The sequence below is a fragment of the Schistosoma mansoni genome (assembly GCF_000237925.1).
Source record: "Schistosoma mansoni, WGS project CABG00000000 data, chromosome 1 unplaced supercontig 0094, strain Puerto Rico, whole genome shotgun sequence".
Lineage (NCBI taxonomy): Eukaryota > Metazoa > Platyhelminthes > Trematoda > Strigeidida > Schistosomatidae > Schistosoma > Schistosoma mansoni.
Genome location: NW_017385991.1, coordinates 863,486 through 886,026, shown reverse-complemented (window position 1 = coordinate 886,026; position 22,541 = coordinate 863,486). Strand labels below are relative to the sequence as shown.

General features: G+C 36.5%; 1 protein-coding gene across 2 annotated transcripts; it reads right to left on the bottom strand.

Moving 5' to 3' along the window:
- Positions 1–3,906: 3,906 nt before the first annotated feature.
- Smp_085310.1 (26S proteasome regulatory subunit S3, putative) lies at positions 3,907–11,658 on the bottom strand (the record flags this gene model as incomplete). 2 transcript variants are annotated; one of them, XM_018791726.1, is made up of 7 exons in its annotated part: positions 11,295–11,658; positions 11,126–11,263; positions 10,348–10,524; positions 8,126–8,276; positions 6,641–7,083; positions 4,709–4,915; positions 3,907–3,984 (listed from the first exon to the last, which is right to left on the bottom strand). In XM_018791726.1, the coding sequence occupies exons 1-7, from the start codon at positions 11,604–11,606 to the stop codon at positions 3,907–3,909; spliced, it is 1,506 nt and encodes a 501-aa protein (XP_018645142.1). In that variant the 5' UTR covers positions 11,607–11,658. The 2 variants fall into 2 exon arrangements, with proteins under 2 accessions (XP_018645142.1, XP_018645143.1); XM_018791727.1 differs by having other exon boundaries at positions 11,126–11,658.
- Between the last annotated feature and the right edge of the window lie 10,883 nt (positions 11,659–22,541).

Genomic DNA, 22,541 nt, shown 5'->3' with positions numbered 1-22,541 from the left:
ATGGATCCTATTTGATATAATTAAGACTATACGAGCTACAATTTTGTATGATAGCAAAACTGGTCAACATATGTGCGGAAGCTCGAGTAATGGTGCATTTACTAGACTGCTTCAGTTGCAGTGATTGGTATTAAAAACACCACTCAAGTTTATACAATGAAGTAAGCAAGTATAATTACGTGTGCCTAAGCCCTGTCTGCTGCGACGTGCTAGTTGGAGTAAGTTGAAGGAAAGCTGGGGGCGGTCGAACCAAAACTAGCTAGTAGTTCTTTAAGTCAGCGACCGATAAACTGAGCCGTGTTGGGTGGAGCTAATTACGTAGTTGACGTTCGGTTGATCAGATTTGAGACTGGGTTATATGTCTGTGAGTCGTTCACAGTGGTGCAGATGCACTTACCATTCATCTTCGATTCCAGTGTATGTTCGTAGATACCTATCCATCCTATATTTTCGAACAATTTTCTCAATGTTTGGTCTTTACTTAAGTTGTTATTGGATTATCTTCATCTGTTACACACATGGTATGGGGATTTCGGCCACCAGACATCTGTGATGGGCTCTTCGTCGATTATATGTAGCTGTAATTATCTGAATCTATGTCGGTAATAATGGTTTCGACGATTGCCCAAACTTAATACTATTTCTAGTAATTTACTGATACTTAAAGTCGAGACTGATTGAACAGCATTCAAAACCTTTGAATATTCTTTAGAATCATTCTAAGCTATTTTCAGATAAGGCGAAGACCATATATAAGAAAGAACCAGTCCAAGTAAGTGTGAACTGGACAGTTTACTGACGAATTGTAGCTGTGAGTACTCGAGATGTCTGTTTGACCGGTCAATTTCTTAATAACAGTGATAAAACTCTGACGGATAATCATGCTGTTAGTTGATAAGATTTTAGTTGTTAATTTCTATATAGTGGTAATGTGACCAATAGAATAATATAACTGGTTCTCAATTCACTTGTTGTATAAACGGTTTTTTCAATTAGTAGGTAGTTGAATATACTTGAGATTTTCTTGACATCAATTATTCGATCCATTTATAGGCGTTGTGTCGATACATGAGGTTTTTTCGCGACACCGGATTTGTCTTATCCGATAACCTTGGTAATTTGTGCTGGAAGCAGGTTGGTAAACTGACGTAAACCCTGACTACTTACACTTGGGTCATTTATATGCTGATTTTGGGAGATAACAGCGGTTTGCCCTCAAAAACTTCAGTTAGACATCTGGAAAACACAATTCTCAGTTCAGCTGGATAAAATTCTTCAGGGATTTACACAATCAGGTTTATAAAATTGCTGTAGCTGTATCTACTTCGAAATCAATTTTAATGAACAGAATCCTCGGGGGTTCTTTCATTTAGGTATTTTAAATCCAAGCTTCTGTCGGTAAATCTGTGAGAAAATCCATTTTTCTGTACGTCCTTGTCGGACATTTTTTATTATACTCCGGTGTTGTATCGTGTACAGAATTTATAGCTCTTGAAGATAGTGCTAGAGTTACGAAGACGAAGTGATTCGAGTGAAAAAAACTTAATCATAGACGAGGACTTGGCAATTCGTCAGCTCAAGCCTGATCTATGCGTACATAAGTGAAGTATCCAGTCCGTCAGTTCACCATGGTCCGAACAATCCCTCTTGTTAGTTATTTCAACATGCGTTCGTTTTCTGCTCCTTATCTTCTCATATTCTTCAAGCGACAGTTACTTTTCTTACCCCGATATCTTATTTTATAAATTGGTGTGAGATGCATCCATTTCCATATATATCTTCCTTATAACTGTTAAGTGTACAGTCTTTAAGTAAATTTGACTCGTAGTTGGCTTTTTGGTACTGATAATGACGCAACAATCCTCTATTTTTATTGTACACCACCGTATATCAAGGAATATTTATTGATATAATTCTACAGCCGCAGTAAGTAAAATCGACGGAAAGAGGATTTTTTTAGCTAAAATGTCTTAATTGTTTTAATATTTAGTGCCTAAGTACTCTGATCAGCACATTTATGGTAGCACACATTTTGATATTATTGTAATGACATTCCGTTTCTTGTATGTTTCGCGTCTTATTTTTAGACATCATGTAACAGAACGACTAGGTCAGTTAATCTACTAATTTATTAAAAAGTGTATTCATCTACTGAAGACCACATAATTATTTCTTCAACTGACAACCTTATTTCTATGAATGTACGTATTTGCCTTCTAAACATATTTTCCTTCTAATTGAACTTGGATTTGTATCTATAGCAGTCTCTCAGATTAGGATTTCTTTCTACTGTATGTCATTTCATGAAATAGTGAATTGTTATTTTTGATTTCTCACAATTACGTTGTTCTTCCCAGCTGCATTAATTATTGTAGTTTTTCATTTGGACTAAATTATTATCAGGATAAAATATTGTACATCTTTAGAAATTTACAAACACTTAAGTATCTTATACACTCGTGAGAGATTCTATTATGATATTCAAAGTTGATCTGGATGTTCTTTAAAACATTTTGGCCGTTATCGACCAAATTGAGTAGAGTAAAGCATTTGGAAATGATTTTCGTCCGCAGACTTCTGTGAAAACAGGTAAATATAATGGTCGTGAATGAGTTTTCAGATTTTAGCGAATCTAAAACTAAGCCTTGAAATGCCGGAAAATATAGACAGATTAAATGCTGCTCGAAGGTAAGATGGATCACATACTGTTGCAGTTCCAAATGGCAAGTGAGAAGTGCAAATGTGTACAAAACACAAATCATTCTTGATCCTCCACCAAACAAACTGAAAGCCTACAGTCATTAAAATTTCAAAGATACATTCAGTTATATGCAACAGGACTACTACAAGTCCTTAAGCAGACATTATAACTCATTTCCAAATACCCAGCTGCATATTTAATAAGTAGATTATCACTATGGTTACTTGCTGGGAACTATTGTGTACCCCTTTTCATGGTTAAATTACAGTTCTCTAAACTCAGCCGATCAATTAGAAGCCATTGCGCATCAAATAGGATTAATGATAACCATTATAGTAGACGAGATCTTGTTTTTACAGTTTAGGGTGTGGGGATTTATTCAGTAAAACGGTGATAATCCTCGTTACTACCGATTTTGCTGCTAATATTTATTATCTACGCTTGTACAACTTGGCCGCTGCGATCAAACGATGTTCGACAGCTTCGTCCGTTCGATTAATCTTAAATTGGAACATGGGCCGCCCGTATACGCAGGCAACATTGTGATAACTGAGTCATGTAATAAGTGGTCACCTTAAAATATCGGTTGCAACGTGACCCAGTCACGTTTCATGTATGGTCTAGTGGCTTTCCAATTGTCGACGCTGAATAAGAGTAAGGAAGTTGAAGTGGTCGATTTACGGCTTTGTGTTGTGGAATGAAGTATAGTCTCGTATGATTAGCGTGCGTAGGATAGTTAGAACCCTTAGAATATAAACCCAGCGATAATCCTATTGTATTGGCGTTATGTACAACACTAATTTCCATTATTATTTCTATGGAATCTACTCTCACTTATTTACTCACAATATCGTCAGTTCTTTTTGTATGCATTATTATACTGTGTTTACTTCAATTGATAAACATAGCAACTGGTTAGTCGATCATTACTATAGCAGTCATTAATGATAATATATTGTGCAATATAACTGTAATATATCTTATCTGTACTAAACAAGACATTTCTGAGTAGGTTACTACCCTCCCGATCAATAAACTACAATTAACAACAAAAAAACACTAATTCCAGACAAATTTCTATACGATAACATATATATATCACGAAAAATATTCAATACAAAACAATTGAGTCTTAAAACATGGATTATGTTAGGGGATAAGTATTATTCATTGTCATTTATTATCAATATCAGGAAGAATGAGATTCATGGGAATCCGTCAAATTCATCTTCAGATAGTTCTTTCGCATTTTCAAGCTCTTGTTGTTCACGTTCACGGCGTTCCTTGAAAAAGCAAGATAATGTATACATTTACATAAAACAAACAAATGAAAACAAATATTCAACTAAAACTTCAACCAAGTAATAAATTTGAAAGCCAGTTTTTTGTCCCAAATTTTGTAAAGATTAAGAGCTTGATAATTCTCTAACGTCATTTCCAAATATTGAATGAAAGATACTTGTGACTACTATTGTCCAATTCATGAAAGATACAGTAGGCAACTGAATACAAGAAAACTGATTACTTCGGAAATTATTGAGACCTGAACTTCAACTTGGTAAACTATATTAATCAGTTTAACTGAAGTTACTGGTAAACATTATATATATATATATATATATATATATATATATATAAGTTCGTTCTTTCAAATCCAATTATAGACAATGATCAGAAATCCAAAACTAACAATGTGCATATAGTTTTTTGTATGATAAGAAACTTTCCAGTCACGTTCATAATCTTTTTTATCCAAATGTGATACATGAATATGAATCAGTGAATATCTATGAAGACAAAATTACTTTTCAAACCAACGGTTCTAACTTTAGCAATATAAAAAATTAAAATAATCCCGGAATTATTAATCGAGTTCTGTAAACAGTAGTCAATTCATCAGCATCAACGTAGGACCTAGTAAAGATGTGCACCGGTTCAAGTTCCTGAACTTCCCTAACAACATACAGAACGAAAATAATAGTAATTATTATAATTATAATAGCTTACTTCAGCAGATTCAATATCTTTAGAGTATTGTTTCGGGGGATAACGCATTGCTTTGACCGCTTGATTATGTATGCTGAGGCAAAATTTAATACGTTGGTGAAACTGATTAAAAGGTTCACGTGTTGAATATAAATCTAACGTTTCATTTGTAGTTACATGACCTTCTTTATGATTAATTATAGCATCAATCACACCATCGCGAATAGCCTTTTGGAATAATTTCGTTTTGAAAAAAAAACAAGATTGATTAAGACAGTTGATTGTAACAACCATGATAATAGTTGATGTGTGGTAATGGAAGTAAAATATGATTGATCACTGATTGTGGACAGACTACTGACTACTAAATATGTGACTTCCCTTCCTGATATTGATTCCTACTCCGGGCTCACCGAGAGTGACTACTTGTAATTGAATTGAATAAAGTATTCTCTAGTGTTTCTATGGTCTTATATTGTGGATCGTGAATCCTAGTTCTGATATGACGCCATTCGTCTTATTAACGTATTGTCGTAGTATATGTGACAGTGAGATCTGTTATATCAATAATAATCTTAGCGGTGATAGTAATTATTATAATAGAAAAGAAGCATAAAGGATTAAATTGGTGAGAAAGTCAAAATACAATGACTTTAATCATTTATTTATTTACAAGCTTTATTAGGTTGTTATCTGAGAATATTTCAGCTACCAGTCACTGTTATTGACCTCTTAAGGAATTCTTATGGTGAAACATAAAAAAAATTGATGGTATATGCGAGCTTGACGTTTTCTATTCATAAATTTACATGATAAGTCAATGTGCAAGTTCAAATCAAATCCATTAAAATGAAGTCATTAAACGAGCGGATCAACATCTGACATTGTACTGCAATGAAAGTCGCTAACATAATTTGCGTGTAAAGCCTAAATATATTTAAAATATATATCAAACTGTGGTACTTCTCACAACAGGATAGTGTCTATTTGGTCATTAGCTATTGTACACCCACTAGGAAAATATTCGGAAGACAAAGCCGTAGGGGGCAGATATTCTCCAATTCATTATATTCCGAGATAATTTATCAAGTGACATCGAATCCATAAAAAGGATAACGAATGTGAATTCCCTTGATATTTTGTTCTATTCAAACGAATATGCAATGTCTAAAACTTATAAATCCAATAAAAACCCGAACTTTCAAAATGCGAAAGACTACATATTTGACAGAGTTATACCTTTGATGCATTACATATATCCACATGTCTTATGGTGGAAGGTACTGAGTTTTTGATATAACTGTGTTAACGGAAATAACTACACTTCAATATTACAGCTCCGTTCTATCCTAGTTCGGCTACAACAAAAGACAAACCTTGCAGAGAAGATTTACTTGATAAAAACCGCAGAAAGTTAATTCGCAATCGAATCCATGCATGCATATTTATCATTTCTATCGCTTAACAGCGTTTCTTAATGTGAAGTTGTGGTATACACTAGGATTTGTACTAATAGTGTGCTATATGATTACGTCTATCTACTTACAATTACAACCTAGTAGCAACACGTAATAGTAATGCTGATGATGATAACAATAAGTTACAACATTTCCCCCCTCCCCATCTATTGTGATCAGTCGCTTGGTTCATAATAATTTGAGAGAACTTCATTAAGTATAGTAATTCATGTTTTATTTGGATTCAAAGACTGCTAGAGCTTGTAGATACGATATTTACGAATGGTTCATCTGAAACCCAACATGTATGATAAAAAATAATGATATAGAAAGCAATTAGTCCCTTTGATAAATTCCGATAGTGCAATAAGAAGACGACGATTATCAGAACTATGTTTTTATTACACTATAGAAGTAATGATATATTGTTACTTTTGCAAAAACGAGCAAAGGGGGTGGGTGGGATTTTACTGATAAAATATTTTAGGGTACTTACCTTTGCAACTATGTATTCTGCATCTTCGACACTGTCCAGTTGGAGTTTTTTGGCGATATCTGCTAGAGAAATTCTAGAATAGCTTAAGGATATTCGTCGAACACCGGTTTTAATGACATTATGACGTAATCGAATAATTAGAGTATACATTTTGTCAGCTGAAAACTGAGCTCCATGAACTCGAAGGGTATCGTTAAATCGAGATAAATCTCCTGCATGAATTGCTTGAGTTAGCTGAAAATATGGTTGTAGAGCAGCTTTAAATGTCGTTTGACGAAATATAGAACGATCTGGCTGTTCACCTAGCAATAATTCTACAACTGTATTTAATTTGTGTAAGGTTTGTTTAAAACCAGTGGCTGTGTGTTGAGGAGCTTTACGCAAAGCAGAGACTAGATGTTCATGAGCTGACGAATAGTCTAATTGGATTGCCTTGATTCTACCTAGTAAAATGGATATATATACTGAAGTGACTACATTTCCTAGTATGTATAACATAAAAATTCATGAGATATTTTCTTAAAAAGACTTATCAATTTTTCTATAAGATAAGCATCAACAATAAGGTATGCACATAGACTATTAGTGAAAAGATGGTTATTGAAGACTGAGTACGTTTTAAGCACTTGAGTATCTGTTAATTGGGATTGACGTAGTTTAGTACACGTGAATCAGTGTGCGTTGGCTTAGTAGTTAAAGCACTTGGCTTTCAGTCAACAGATCACAAGTTTAAACACACTCAACTTTATGCAGCCTAATAGTGTTATCTGAGGTAGCTAATCCTTTTAGGTTACCTAAACAAGTCTTTTCTATGGCTATAGATGGAACAATTGATACACCATTCAGTTGTTATTAGAACCCACTTTTATTCTCGATGAAAATGTGATTTGCAGAATAATGGGTACATAAAGTTATTCTCTTCGAGCAATTTAGATCCCATGAAATTATTCATCATAATTTAGTTGAATAATAATGGTATGGCATTTAACAACATGAGAGTACAACACTAGATCCAATAAGACAAGAATTTAATGAGTGTTCACAAAACGGCTACATGTGGAAATACTATTCACAACTTTAAGTTGGCATGATGACAGTAGATCATATGAAATCAGCACAATGGTTGACAGTCAGACAATATAATCTTGAGCACATATGATAACTGTTCAATTTGTAGGAGTAAAATCCTGGAGATAACAACTATAAGCCTTCTTAGCGTACAGGAAAAACAAGAGGGACAAATTTCATGGCAACAAAAGCTTTAAGAAAACAAATATTCGAAGTCACAGAAGTTCAAAGTTCTTTAAAGGATACACACTTTATTTTTTCAATAAGTAAATCAGTATTGGTTAAGTAAAACTAACATATTAAAAGAACCTCAACTAACAACTAAACAAAGATTTTATTACCATTTATACAATGTAAAGTAATAACTCTCTCATAATTATAAGCAAAAAAACACAAACATTAAGATGATTAACTTACCTAAATAATACAAATATCTAGCCCATTCGTTATTTGGCGCACTTTCCGGGAATACTACACGTGAGACAAGTTTATGTGCTTGTTCATGCAATTGATAATGCAAATAGTTGCGCAATAATAAGTTAATTAGCACAGCTTTAGTATCAAAATTCTAAATAGAAATTATCACCGTAGAAAATTATAACTAAATGGTATTACATACAAGTAGCATTCTGATATTAACAAACATACACAATGAAACAAACCAACAAAATTTGGTGACAGATACTTCTTAAGGACAGTAATTAGATAGACGTATATTGAATACCTCGAGACAAACTACATACACGAAGGAACAGAACTGATTTGACTCAAAAAGAAACTCTAATTTATACTGATCTTGAGATGTCGGTAATTAATTAGTTATTATCATTACAGTTTAGAAGCCAAGCTGTGGCCCAGTGGTCAAAGTATTTGACTTCCAATCTCAATTTTGAACTTCATTCAACCTAATTAGTTTTGGAAAACAGGGCAGTACCTCTAGTCTTCACACTTAGAGTGTAGCTTAAATCCAAATGCAGGTATTTGTACCTGGTAAACGAACTATTAACACTAAACCAAGCACAAATTCCTGTATTTTATGTCGAGCCACAATGTTCCGGCGAGACTAAAGTATACTGCCGAGCCAATCAGAAGCTTTCGCGGGTTTTCAAGGTCACGGCGCTAAGTTCGGTACTTGATACTTGCGTACGATCGGTTAACAGCGGATTTTAGGGAAGACGTGATAATTTAGCGTCTACAAGAGAAGTGATCATAAGATTTTGGCGCGAAATTCAATTATCCATTTGGATAAATAGAGTTTCGGCATTATAGCTGATGTCAGTTCGTGATGAAAACCCTAAGTATAATTCCTAGCCTTAATCATGAACTGTAAATCAATTTGAATTCTTCTTACAGGTTTATAACCCTCATTCGGTCTTAGTTATTATTTGACACTCAGAGTCACTCTAGAGTCGCTCAAAGGTCGTCCATAAATTATAGTCTCACCCTTAACCCTAAACCGTAAACCATACCAATATACCAACAACATTGAAGCTATGTGGTCGAGGCTAAAAGAATTTTTGAGACCTTATCATGGTTTCAGAGGTCGACTACCATGGAACCATATGGATGTGTTCCTGTATCGTATGCACTATGATTTTAGAACTTCTGAACCTATATCTGACCTTGAGAAGTTTTTGAGTCATGTAAAAGAACAGTATCCCCTCTAATTTTTGAGTTTTGTATAATATATTTTTACTGTATACTGTCTTCTGATTGGCTAATATTTCTCAAGGTCATTTAAGATTCGTTCAAAGGTCGGCAGTATAGTTTAGTCTCGCCCAATGTTCCTGTTCGGTGAATGATGATATTCCTCAAATATACAGACTGAATTAAGTGGAATGGAGTTCAAACCAGAGACTTAAAAATTGAAACCTAAATAGTTTAACCGCTAACCCATTAGACCATAACAGAAATTAATCTTCTGATGCTAGGAATGCATAAGGTATTAGCAATCAATATCTTCAGTTCTATACGTAGAGCTGTGTTACAGACTTAGGGTATCTATGCACGGAAGGAGTATAAATTTATGTGTAAAGAACGCATTTATAAGGACGATCCGCTTCACCACTAGGAAGTATCTGTTGTAGATTAATGCTGCTTTGGGAATTTAAATTCGTCTTACTCAGTCAAAACCACATGTATGAATACTAATCAATCTGGGTTATTCCAAACATTATCCGATAAACTACTATTTATCATTTCCATCTTGAATCATTTTTCTTTAAACGGTGTGTTGGTAAAATAATCGAAAGTATTGAGATAAGGGTTTCATATCATAATTCAACTAAGTTTTACATTTTAATCACTTGCCGATATACTAGATATTTAAACTCTAAAAACCAGAGTAGATATATCACATAACAGTTAGAAGTGTGCACCTGATCAGCTTGAACGAGTGAATATAAAGTTACTGCACGACCGGATAGGTAGTAAGATGTGTAAATGACTGACAAAACTCGTAAAATTATTGGTAATCTACTGACCTAGTGACTGGATTGAAAGTGCATAACTACTATATCATCACTCATTTTATTCACCCCTTGACTATGCTTACAAGTGCATTATTTTCTCTCTCTACAGTTATTGAAATACAAAGTGTAGCTTTAAATGGTGAAAGTAAACTTTTGCGAAACACTTACTGATCTAAGAGTAGCCGTTGATAAACGAGCATGAAAAAATGATCGTACAGAATCCAAGCGTCCAACAAGTTCGTAGCTACGACTGTGGTAATAATAACACCGACTTGCAAGGAGTGCCATAGAGCGTCGACCAGTGGCACTTAAACGATCCATTAGGAGGTTGGAACATTTGCATGCCTAGCAGAAATGTAATGCAAATCAATGTTATTGCAATAAAATTTACTGTGCGATAGACACGTATAAAATTCGCGCAGCACTGAAACACACAGCGAGACACTAGATCCTGTTTCTTAACAATAGTTTTCACGTACATCTTTTGGTAGGCTGACAAAGTCTTAAACCTATACCAGTGAGGTTTAGTTAGAATGCTAGGTGCAACCAATATACTAATGTTAATCAGTTAAGAAGATAGCTTTTGACTGCTAGAACCCAAGATATATTTGATGAAACCCATTGCGTTATTAAAATATCTTATTTTTTCACTCTTGATGAGTTGACTTATTTCACGTAACTGGGACATAGAACTTACAGTTGCACTGAAAGGCTTAGCCTTACCCTATTTGCAAAATATTACTTCTAACAAGGCGTAAAATTAGCCTTAAGTTACAGCTCATGGTTTATCGTAATCTAATAAACAGATGTGAGTTGAAATTGTGCTCAATACAATCCATGAAACTGTCAACAGGATGATAAATGCCAGTTTGACTAAGTTGGCTTAAAGTGCAATGAATAAAATTACGAATCAGGAAGAGTACTATGAAATGTTAGGTAAATTTACCTCTTCTAGGTGATTTTCATCAATCAAAAACATCACAAGAAGTAGATGCAAGTATACCTCCACCTCCGGTATTAATGGAGTGTTAAGCTTTCCGGCACGAGGACGGAACGAAGATAATAGACAGTCAGTGTCCATTGCCTAAAATCTAGTAGTACAACTGAGAACAAACCTCAGGAAGAAACTCCAAAAAATAAGTCTTTTGTGGAGAAGGATTTGGGAAGTACCCTTGCATCAAGCCTCTCAAAACATTACAATTGAGTCGTCGACGAATGCCAGACAGGCCACGCACAACTCTTGTCATATAATATATCTCTTTGGTCATTACAGATTTTTCAATATATCGGATCTGATCACGGATATCTTCTAATAATAACTCGTCTGCATCCTTCAGATTTTCACTGGGCGACCCATCTATTAACTTATCTGAAGCCGCTAGGGGACCCATATCATTCTCAGGAAGTTGCTGAGTCCCACTTTTCATTTCCTGTTGGTATGCTAAGTCAGCTGTAGCGCCACTGTCGTTTACCCGCTCTGAAGCTGCAACTTAATAGTACTTCCAATGTATTACCCAATATCCAATGTTCTTGTGACAACTTCGTATAAACCTATTCATTTATTTACACTAGCTTCTTGTTGTTTTGGCACGGTTACGGGCATTTAGTAATCTTTAATGGACGGTAGTTTGGCCTCTCAATTGCACTAATTCTAGTCAATTTGGCAGTTGCACATTACCAGACAGGAGGACGGTTAGTTGCAATATGAAAAATAGTTAAGTGAATATTCGGATGCCAGATGATAGTTTCAAAAACTAGATAAATATATTGTTGGTCAATTAATTCGAATTTCAGGCAGTGTGAAACAGAAGTGTAAGGGTAAAAGGGGAAACGGAGTGATCAAAGGCGTGATAGGTACAAAATAGTGGTATGTGGTAGTGACAACAGTAGGTAAGTTATGAGACATGCATGAGGCACAGCTAGTTCAATCGAGAGATGATGATCCACCAGTGTTCACGTGTTTATGGGTCACTACTCCCTATTGATGCCGAAATATGAACATCTTCGACTAGAAGCTGATAATTTGTTAGCGAATGGTCTAGTTTTGAGGGATTTTCACTGTTGATGTGACCCACATTTTCTATCAGTCCCGAACTTCTTACTTCTGAACAAGTCTATTATGAAATCGCTGTACAGGGGTTTTGTTTTGCTTGCTGAGACTAAATGATAGAATGTTGAAATTCCCAGCTAGGAGTGTGTGACTGAATTGCCGGTGTGGTAGAACTTTCGTCCACTGGCTTATTTTGTCGTTCTTGGTATTAGTACCTATGGGAAGGTAGTATATTCTTTCAATTGATTACTTGATGCTATTCATGTAAAAACAACTTGAGCATAGTTCTTTTACCTTGTTTACCTTGATACTGTTTGATATTATGCTTTTGCAGTGTGCGTTGGTATGTATATCGCCGCTCTTCCTTTTCTGCATACCCTTTTTCCTACCTTGGATACTCAGTTTGTCTCCCGTGAAGTCGAGGTAATGTCTCAGTGAGAGTTACGGTCCTCAGATTTGATTTATTAATTGTGTCCGATCCCTCGTAATTTACCCTTTATTTCTCCTACGTAGTTATGGAGTCACTTGATGGTTCGTTCCATCGCTCGCTGCTGCTCTACAACAGTATCTGTCCTCGAATTCTTGAGCAGAATGTTGTGGGTTAGCTAGTTCTGTGGGAACCGACCGTTGCAGGTTTTTCGCCTGTTCACAGTTTTTCTATTTCGGCAGTGTAACCTTGGTGTTTTGTATCGTGGGTTGTTAATCGAGGACAACCCACACCAAGGTTTATTTTATTTTGTTCATCTCCCTTTGCCTTGTGAATCTGAGTCATCTTCCACAACATCTGATGTGTCTCTATAGGCCATTCTTCGAGCTGTTCCAAGCCTGAAAAGCCTAAGCTAGGTCTTCTTTGCTCCTGGAGATCACAGCCATCAGTTCGCGGTGCAGCGGACGAGGTAGCCTGAACACATTAATTGCCATAGTTAGTTGTCATAATGGTATGAAGGCTTAATCAGCTTGATGTAAAACATTACTGCTGCATAGCCTGTTCACGGGTTTCGTAGAAATCATAACTCTCTAGTTTGTAACACCGTGAACCACCATGATGATTGATTATCGGATTATCGGTTTTCTGAGAAGACAGTCCTCAGATTTTGGCCTCCACATTTAATCCGGTACTGAATGGAGCAGCGTCAAAGAGTACGAACAAATGATAGTCAGTGCCAAAAGTTGGCTCATATAGTATTCATTCGCCCAGGACTCGGTAACTCATGAGGACACAGTTTGAAATCAGGGGTCCCCAACTACCGTAGGCAGACCCTATATATACAATAATTCAGTTTAAGCTTTAGACATTTGCTACCTTAGCCGTCCCATGTGAATGTAGTCTGTGAAACTTCTTTGCTTGAAGGGATGAATGAGAAAACAGCTGGATAAGGAGAATATGTTCTGCACACTCAGAAGTATCAGGGCAGTTAGGGGCGGAATAACATGGATTTCGATAGTCTATACTTTATTTCAAAATCCCTGAATAATTTCTAGTATAATTACTTCAGACCACAAAGTAATGTTTTCAGAGAGTTTGGATGATCTAAGCGTATTGATATCCTGGGACAATCGGACACCAGCTCAAAGCCAAATTACGAGTGGGATATGTTGACAGGTGTACGCTATTGGTCAATATTCAGCCTAATTATCCAAGAACGACAGACGGGTGATTGATAAAAAATCTGGCTTCGTTTTCTGGAGATAGACCTACATACTTTGATTCGGATTAGCTAATAAAGGCTTCCTATTTGCTCTTAGTTTTCTCACTCAGGTAACTGGGTTCGCTCATGGGAACCCGTATATATAGGTTTTCGGCTCAAACGACCATCCAACATGAAATATTTGGGAACTGGTTTGTATGACTATATTTTTAAGATAAAGATCTAGTATGAGACTTTTTGAGGTTGTTATAAAATGACATTCTTTCTGTCTTAATTTCTGTTACTTCAATTGTGACAGTCCGTTTCCATTTCAAGTATTGTATTTTTAGTTCCTCTATCTTATTACTTAATATTAATAAGTAGTCTGAACTGCCGTTCAATTTTCACACCTAAACATAATAGGAAAAATCATATTAAAATAAATCTTTTAGCAAATTTTTGCTTTCAAATACATTTAAATGTAGATATTCATTTGTCCTTACATGCGGTTACATTGCATGTTTTGAACATTTCTACTTGTTGAATTTGAAAAGACCAGGAAAACGCAGAATTAGATGGTTTTGCAGTCGGAAATCTCATCCTACGCAATGATTTTAAAGCTGATAAAATTGGAAGTCAAGAATGATGGGATGTGAGCGCATATTTAGATTGTAGGCCAAGTTGTCACACTTTATGGGGTTTGAGCTGTCTATTTGTCGTAGGAAATGCTCAGAACCGCGTACTTTGGTTCAGACGTTTGACTGAGCTCGTTCATCTGAGTGTGTGTTCAGTAAAACCACCAGGGTGAACATCAACGTTGAGGACTTAAAGTTGTTTATTTTGGGGACTTATCTGTCACCACAAATTGGTCTCAGTAGTATTGTTTAATTTTGGGAGTTAACCTTTGATTTGGTTGATGTTTGTACACCTAATGTTATCAGTCGCCTCAATTTGTTGAAATAAAGTGTGATCTCTCAAAGAAGTTAACAATAAAGTCACTTCTACCACTGTCTTCTTGACATGGGGTATAGATCTGTTTAATAAGTCAGCCTGTGACAAACAGTTAAAAGAAGGGTAATCTCTAAGTTAAATTTAGCTTCGTAATATATTGAAGCTCACTTGGTAACCATCGATAACAAGGGAGGTTCGAACAGTTGTTTCAACCTAGTATGGGATTACTCAACTGTTGAGAGTAAGGTAATGGATAATGTCATTCTGTGTGTCGGAAATGAGAACAAATGAGTTACAACTCAGTGGTCTATTTACAACAGGTTCTATGAGAGACAGAATGGAGTGGAATTAGATTCCTGGAGGGGTTGTTAGAACTCCTTGATAAGGAGTATCATACTAGGATGAATCGGCTGATATGAAATCATGACAAAGATCAAATTCACTCTAATATAATCAATATTCTCACAATCAGATTTTCATTTACTAGCTTGGATATTGATGTTCTAGATTTTCTAAGTTGAGACCCCAGGGGATAGATCGTATTTAAAACTAATTGCTAGAGAGTCACTATTTCTTACGTAACCTTGTATTTCATTATTGATCATCAGGGAAATTTATTAGTTGACTGATACATCTTGTTTGTGGATTCTTAGACACCGAACTCTTAACCTAGGGAATCTTCGATTCTTGAATGATGGACAGAAAACAAAAGGTAGACAGTCGGAATGTACTCTAATTCGATAGTTAGTTAATATACATAAAACAAGGGTATTTACAGTATCATACTTGACCATGAGGTTGTGAGAAGTTTGGAAAAAGTGTTGAAATTGGTAACAGTTCCAGTCAGTCAGTCAGTGGAAAATATTAATTTACGGTATGATTCCAGTGAAATTTAACGATTGATAGTCAGAAGACTTACTTCCTACGTTGAACCATTGATGACAACTTCTATTATTTTAATATTCTTATCACTACTACGAATTTGAAGCAATGCTGTTTGCTTACGTTGTAGTGATCAAGAACACGAGTTCGAACAATTGGACGAATCTAAGCACAAGTTACACAAGAATCATTATCATAAGTAATGGATCTCCGTAGGAACCCTGGACAAGATTAAAGAGAGAAAGAACAAGAAGACAGCAATTAAAAGCAGTCGAATACGAGCAGAGATATTCAAGGCGCAATCACACTACGCAGAAGCAAACAGGCAAGTAAAGAAAAGCATTAAAGCCGACAAGCAGAAATACATGGGAAAACTAGCAACGACGGCGGAAAATGCTACAAGAGAAAAGAATATGAGACAGCTATGTGATTCAACGAAGAAACTAGCAGAGAAATATAGTAAACCAAAGAGACCGATCAAGGACAAAGAAGACAATACAATCATCGAGATCCTGGAACAGAGGAACAGATGGGTAGAATAATTCGAGGAACACTTGAATGGACCAGCTCCATTGAATGCACCGGCTATCGAAGCAGTGCTTATAGACTTTCCTATTAATGTCACTCCACCAACGACGGAAGAAATCAGGATGGCCATCAGACAAATCAAGAGTGGAAAAGCAGCAGGACTTGACAATATATCAGCTGAAGCTTTTAAGTCAGACATAGAAGCAACTGCAAGTATGCTTCACGTTCTATTCAGAAGGATCTGGAAGGAAGGACAAGTTCCGACACACTGGAAAGAAGGATACCTCATCAACATGCCAGAGAAAGGAGATCTGAGCAAACTTGAGAATTACAGAGGAACCAGACTACTGCCAGTGTCAGAAAAAGTTCGAAACAGAGTGTTGATGAACCGGATGGAAGACGCAGTAGACACCCAACTTCGAGATCAACATGCTGGATTCCGTAAGGATCGGTCGTGCACAGACCGAATTACTACATTACATATAACTGTTGAGCAATCACGTGAACAGGATTCATCACTATACATCAACCTTCTTCACTATAAGGAAGCATTTGACAACGTGGATGGGAGAAAGAACCTCATACAACCTTTTTCGACATTATGGTGTACCTGAGAAGATCGTCAATATCATTTGGAATTCATACGACGGGCTGGAATGCATAGTTATGCATGGAGGGTATCTGACAGATGTATTCCAAGTGAAGACCAATGTCAAACAACGCTTCTAACTCTCTCCTTTTCTTTCTCTTCTGGTGTTCAACTGGATGATGAAGACCACCACATCTGAGGGGAAGCATGGAATCTTCAACACGAACGTCAAGATAGTCCTACTGTACGGAGCTGAAACTTGGAGAACTACCACAACCATCATCAAGAAGGTATGAGTATTTATAAACAATTATCTATGCAAGACACTCAATTTGAATCGGCCGGATCCCATCAGCAACAGCCTTCTGTGGGAGAGGACAAACCAACTTCCAGATGAATAGGAAATTAGGAAAAAAACGATTGGGTTAGATGAGACATACATTTTGGAAATCAGCAAACTGAATCACGAGGCAGATACGGTTGTAACTGGGTTGTAACTGGAAAGGATTTCCCAGGACAGGGTTGTATAGAAAGTGCTGGTATGCAGCTTATGCTCCTCTGTGAGAGGTAACAGGCGTAAATAAGCATGTAATCATGCCATCCAAGCCAACTGAAATTTAATTCTTCCCTCACTTTTACCACTGAAATAGTAAACTCAAGTAGGAGTTATTCATAACCGTCTGTTGTGAGAATGTCCAGTGTAGGGGTGAGCCACATCATGTTATGGCTTTACATGAAATCTATGATGAAGATCATACTTTAGCATACATCACACATACACTAAATTAACTGATAACTGATTGGAAGTACCTGGGTACGGTACGGTAATCATAGAAAACTTTACAGATAACCTCATCCTAGAGCTCTTATAGTCATCTCGAAAAAATGTTTTCAAGATTCTTTTCTCCTTTATATTTATTTATTAGGAGAGTCGAGCAAACTTGTTACAGAATAAAAAGGGATTCTAAGAGAAAAGAAGCCTATTGTGTTTTCATGATATTTTCAATGAGTATTATCATGAAATACAAACGCTTGTATTTAGATAAAAATTGAAAGGTTTGTGATTGTATTTTGTTTGTAATATATAAATACGATCATAACATTTGATATGCTTTATGTAACTCATGAGACTAGACAAACACTCCATCTATTCTGTTATTAATGATCATTATTTGTGTTTAGATTGTGATAATGACCGATAAGTTTAAATAGTGGTAAGTGGTTTCCGAAAAGTGTTTAGAACTGAAGTGTATCATCTAAAAATACAGCCCGTTAAACAATGAGATGAATTCAAGCGAACCAATCCCATTGTAGAGGGTAGGTTTGTGTGATACCATTTTGATGAAGATCCTTGCGGTCATTTTTAAGATTGTTTTAGAATCAAGTTTTTCCAAATCCCTTAAACAGACCTGATGTCCTTCCTGGACGAAGCGTTAAATTGCACAGTAAGTTTATGGCCACTAAAATCAACTTCATTAACTGATGGTTGTGTCGCCATATCTCTAATCACTTTAATTAATTTCCATGTCACTTACTAAAAAACAATAGACAGAAAATTTTACTGCAATGTTCATTTTAGAAACCTCAAGAAGACAACATATTATTTATGTTAATAATTGATTATGTTTTCATTGACCGATTTTTTGGCCACGTCACTTACAACAACCATAAGACGTGATGGTTGATTCATAACAATGCTGTTTGACGACGTTGTTAAAGCATTATGAACAGCTATTCATAATTTTGATTGGGGGTTAGCTAATGGTCATTAGGCAGTGTTGCTTCAAATGCCTGATAATTTTTAATTGCTCAAAACTTGTACACGTTTAACGATTTAGGAATGTCAGCAACTTGACATGATTCGAGTAACATGACACAGAAATATTAGTCCATTTGATGTGAAGTTTAGAACTGAGATGAAGAGTTTCTATTTTTATCACTTGTATGGATAACATCTACCTGATAGCTTGCTCACCATTTTAGCGCAAAACGAATAAGTTGAATTCAGTGATGCTGTTATATCCTATAGTTTTATCTGTGTTGAACTTCATCCAAGTTAACTTTTATGGTGGCCGAATTCATGGGCCCAAATACTTATGGCAATAGCAAGCATAATGGGCTTAGTTGAAAATTTTCAGTGCAGTTCAAACAGATTTCAAATTCAAATGGTCTAAAAATAATATGACATAGACGTGTTTGTAAGCTAGGCTTACGTGTAAGTTAATGTACTTGTAGCGACAATAGGCCCCAAACACACAATTCTCAAAGCTGAACACAAAACATTTAACGCAGAAAAATACCCAACAATGGAGAAGGCGGGGAGAATTAATTCAATTCATCGAATGGCATGGCCCGGCCTTGCAGGCGTGGTCATTCTTATGTGATTCGTCACTTTTATCAATATTAAGTATATTGTTCTACACCAAGCCTAAACGTGTTCTCCACCATATATTGGTGATTGTTACGACACGATGAGTCAGTGAAGATAAGGATCTGGCTTCCACGTAAGATCTCACAGGTGAGGTAGTTACATTATAACAAATCTACAATTTTAGGCTTAGGTCCGTTATTAGAGCAGTACTAATAAAGAGGTAGACCGTAATTCTTCATTCACAAGCCCGACTAAAAAACGCAGCCTTATATTAGTCTTAATCTCTACTTGAACGTTACCTATCGATTTGTACTTATGTTAACCCATTGTTGTATTAGTCCTCCAATTAATAATCATGCGTATTATCGTGTTGTAGTGCCGATTAGTACTCATAACTTACTAGCTCAATAGATAATAATAACAGGTCACTCATATTAATTATTAGCTACGATGGTTCACTAGCAAGCCTTAATAGCATTTAGATATTTCAGCCAAATAAATGTGCTAAGACATCAAGCCCTAGCAATAATGGAGGGCGTGCGCATTACGAATGGGGAGTCTGGTCCTGACGTGATTTGCGTTTCTAAGACTTTTGCTGTGTTTTTACGCAACAAAAGAACCATTTCTGGTCTAAAAAATCTGTCCTGAGCTAAACGTTCGGTAGATTGCTCTTCTTTTAGAGTCTTACCCAATGTAATAGTTAACTGTGCTTTTGCCTCAGCTTATTATTTGGTTTTTCAGTTTTCCACGTCAAGACAAGTTCATTTTATCCTTACCTTTTGTACCACCCGTTTTTATCCATTTTACCAGTTTTCAGTTTACTGTTTTTTCTACGTTCGTAGACTTTGCTAGGACCTATAAAAAATTTACGTCACCATAGTCATGAAGAATTCATGCAAACGACCTGGGTGCTACTTTGCTGTCGCATCTGGCATGCGGTGCGACAACTGCAAAGGTTGGCTCAACGAAGCGTGCACAGATCTCACAGTAACTACCTACAACATACTCAGTAAGTCGGACCATAGGTGGGTATGTGTCACGTGCAACACGGGTGTTTAAGTTTTGCTGATCAAGATCATTGTCCTCTTCGCAGGTTTAAAGAATAAGTTGCCAGCACACTTGAAAAATGACTGTCCTGAAACGGGTAGACAAACAAAGACACTCATTGAAAACAAGGAGAGGGATCGCGACAATACTACTACCGATGGAGCATGTAATAACACTAGTGAGGACATGCTGACACACAGCACCATCATAACATCGACAGTGCTGGACTCTCTCAGCAGACTTGGGTCTCTCAGCACAGGATCTCTGAATGTAACGGTGGTTCTCAAAATCCCTGTAGATGATTGGACTGCCGTTAACAAAGTTAAAAGGAACCGAGCGTCACCGTCTGAAAACTGAACACCCCAAGTATTGTGGTGAAGTTGACCGGTGACTTGGCCGCGCAGCCTACCCAACATATAAATGTATTCGACAAAAATGTATTTAGCTCTCCCTCCCTTTGCATCACTATCAACGCTTATTTACTTTATCTCTTTTGTTTTGCAATAGAGTCTGGATCGCAATATCCATTGCTTGTTCTATTTTATTTCCTGGAGAGGTAGAACTTTTGAACCGTGAACATAGAATACGTAAGCTAAATAGGCTTTTATGAACTCTGGATCTTGTAGCTTTCATTGTCCTACTGAACAACACCATCAGAACAAGCTTCATGACAAAACCATCTAGTCCAGAAAACAATACTCTACAAACAAACCACAAACTATCTTCGACACTTTTGTCACCTCTGAAATTTTATAAACAGCTGACACAACTTGCTGAGTGCTCACTGAAATTTTGTTCCTCCGGTACTTTGACAGTACCCTTTTCTTTAGGTGTTTTTGATGAGAATATGAAAGTCAACGTCTCTGTGCTGCTGATACACTTGTCCTTCACAGTGGTGGATGAGCTTGTTATGTAAGCAGTAAACTTGTCGATCTTGCCAGACAGATCAATGGTCACTTTCAGAATCGTTTTTAATATTTTGTTATCATCGGCGTGCAACCGATTGATATTGGACTTGGTGTAATTGCAATGTATTCGTTGATAATAGCCGCAGCAGTGAAAACATCACTGTTTTGGATGAGCTGCGTGTCATTGTTGTATGCATCAATCTTTCTGTAACCGAGTACTTCGTCGAATATACCTCTAGTTCCTCAGCTAACCATCAGTCACTTGATAAGCATTGAGTTTTAGGTGATGGCAACTTACCACAGTGATGCTATAAAAACATGGCCCCAACGAAAAATGATAATCAGGGTTTGTACGATTAAGAATATCCGTCAGATTAAGACAATCTCTGCAGACAAGTAGTTGCTTGTTCAGTAGCCAGTTACTAGAGATGAATGAAACTCGCTTCCGTTCCTTACTGTCGACGAGGATGTATTGTTTGGATCGATGCCATAAACCAATCCGAGGATGTTATGAATTTTTAAATTATCACGTGCAGTAACTCGGTAACATTCCTGATTACTTTCCAGGTAATTATGCCAAAGCATTAACCAACGTGTAGACCTACTGCAATAAACTATTTTTTAAGCTACAAGCCATGAGAAATGAAGTCACGCTATCTAGGAAAATGTGTAAAACGGGTATAATAAATACATAATATTGGGTTGAGAATGAGATGCACTTTCAGAGTATATCTTCCAAAGTAATATACGTACACACGTGGCTAACTACAGAGCAGTCAAATATACTCATAGTACTGGAGGGAAACGAGCCATTGAAAAGATCTGAAGACTGCGTATGGCCAAAACCTAATTCTTCCGTTCAAGACAATTTGCGAGATGAACTCAGGCTTGTCGTTCGTTAGAACTATATTGTTAGGCATAGTAGTCGAAAACTTCGGGTCTCTTCAAGTAGTCGTTTCTTTTGAGAAATTATAAATTACCGCCGACTCAGTCTCATCACATGATATTCCGTGTGGCTTTCTTAGCCACCACGAATCAGCAGTGTACTGAACGCCTAACATATGATTCAGAGGGGAAAGCCAAAAACGATTCTAGACAACCATGCTGAATGACATCGTCAGCGATGTGTTTTAAACTATACACATTGTAAGCAACATGGATAGTGGCTAGCAGTGGAATCCAGTTTGACGCTCGTTTCGTGCTATTTGGGACTCGTCAGTTGGATGTACCTGCATCTCAGAGTTGATGTTCACTCTGGGACTCGAACCCAGTACCTTTCGCTTCAAACGCCATCGCGTTGTCCACTCTGCCACTGATTCCTGATAGCCACTTGCTTGTGTAATGGGGGAAGTGAAATACTACTTACCATTGTCTGTATGGATATTCCCATTGATGGTTTTATGACCGC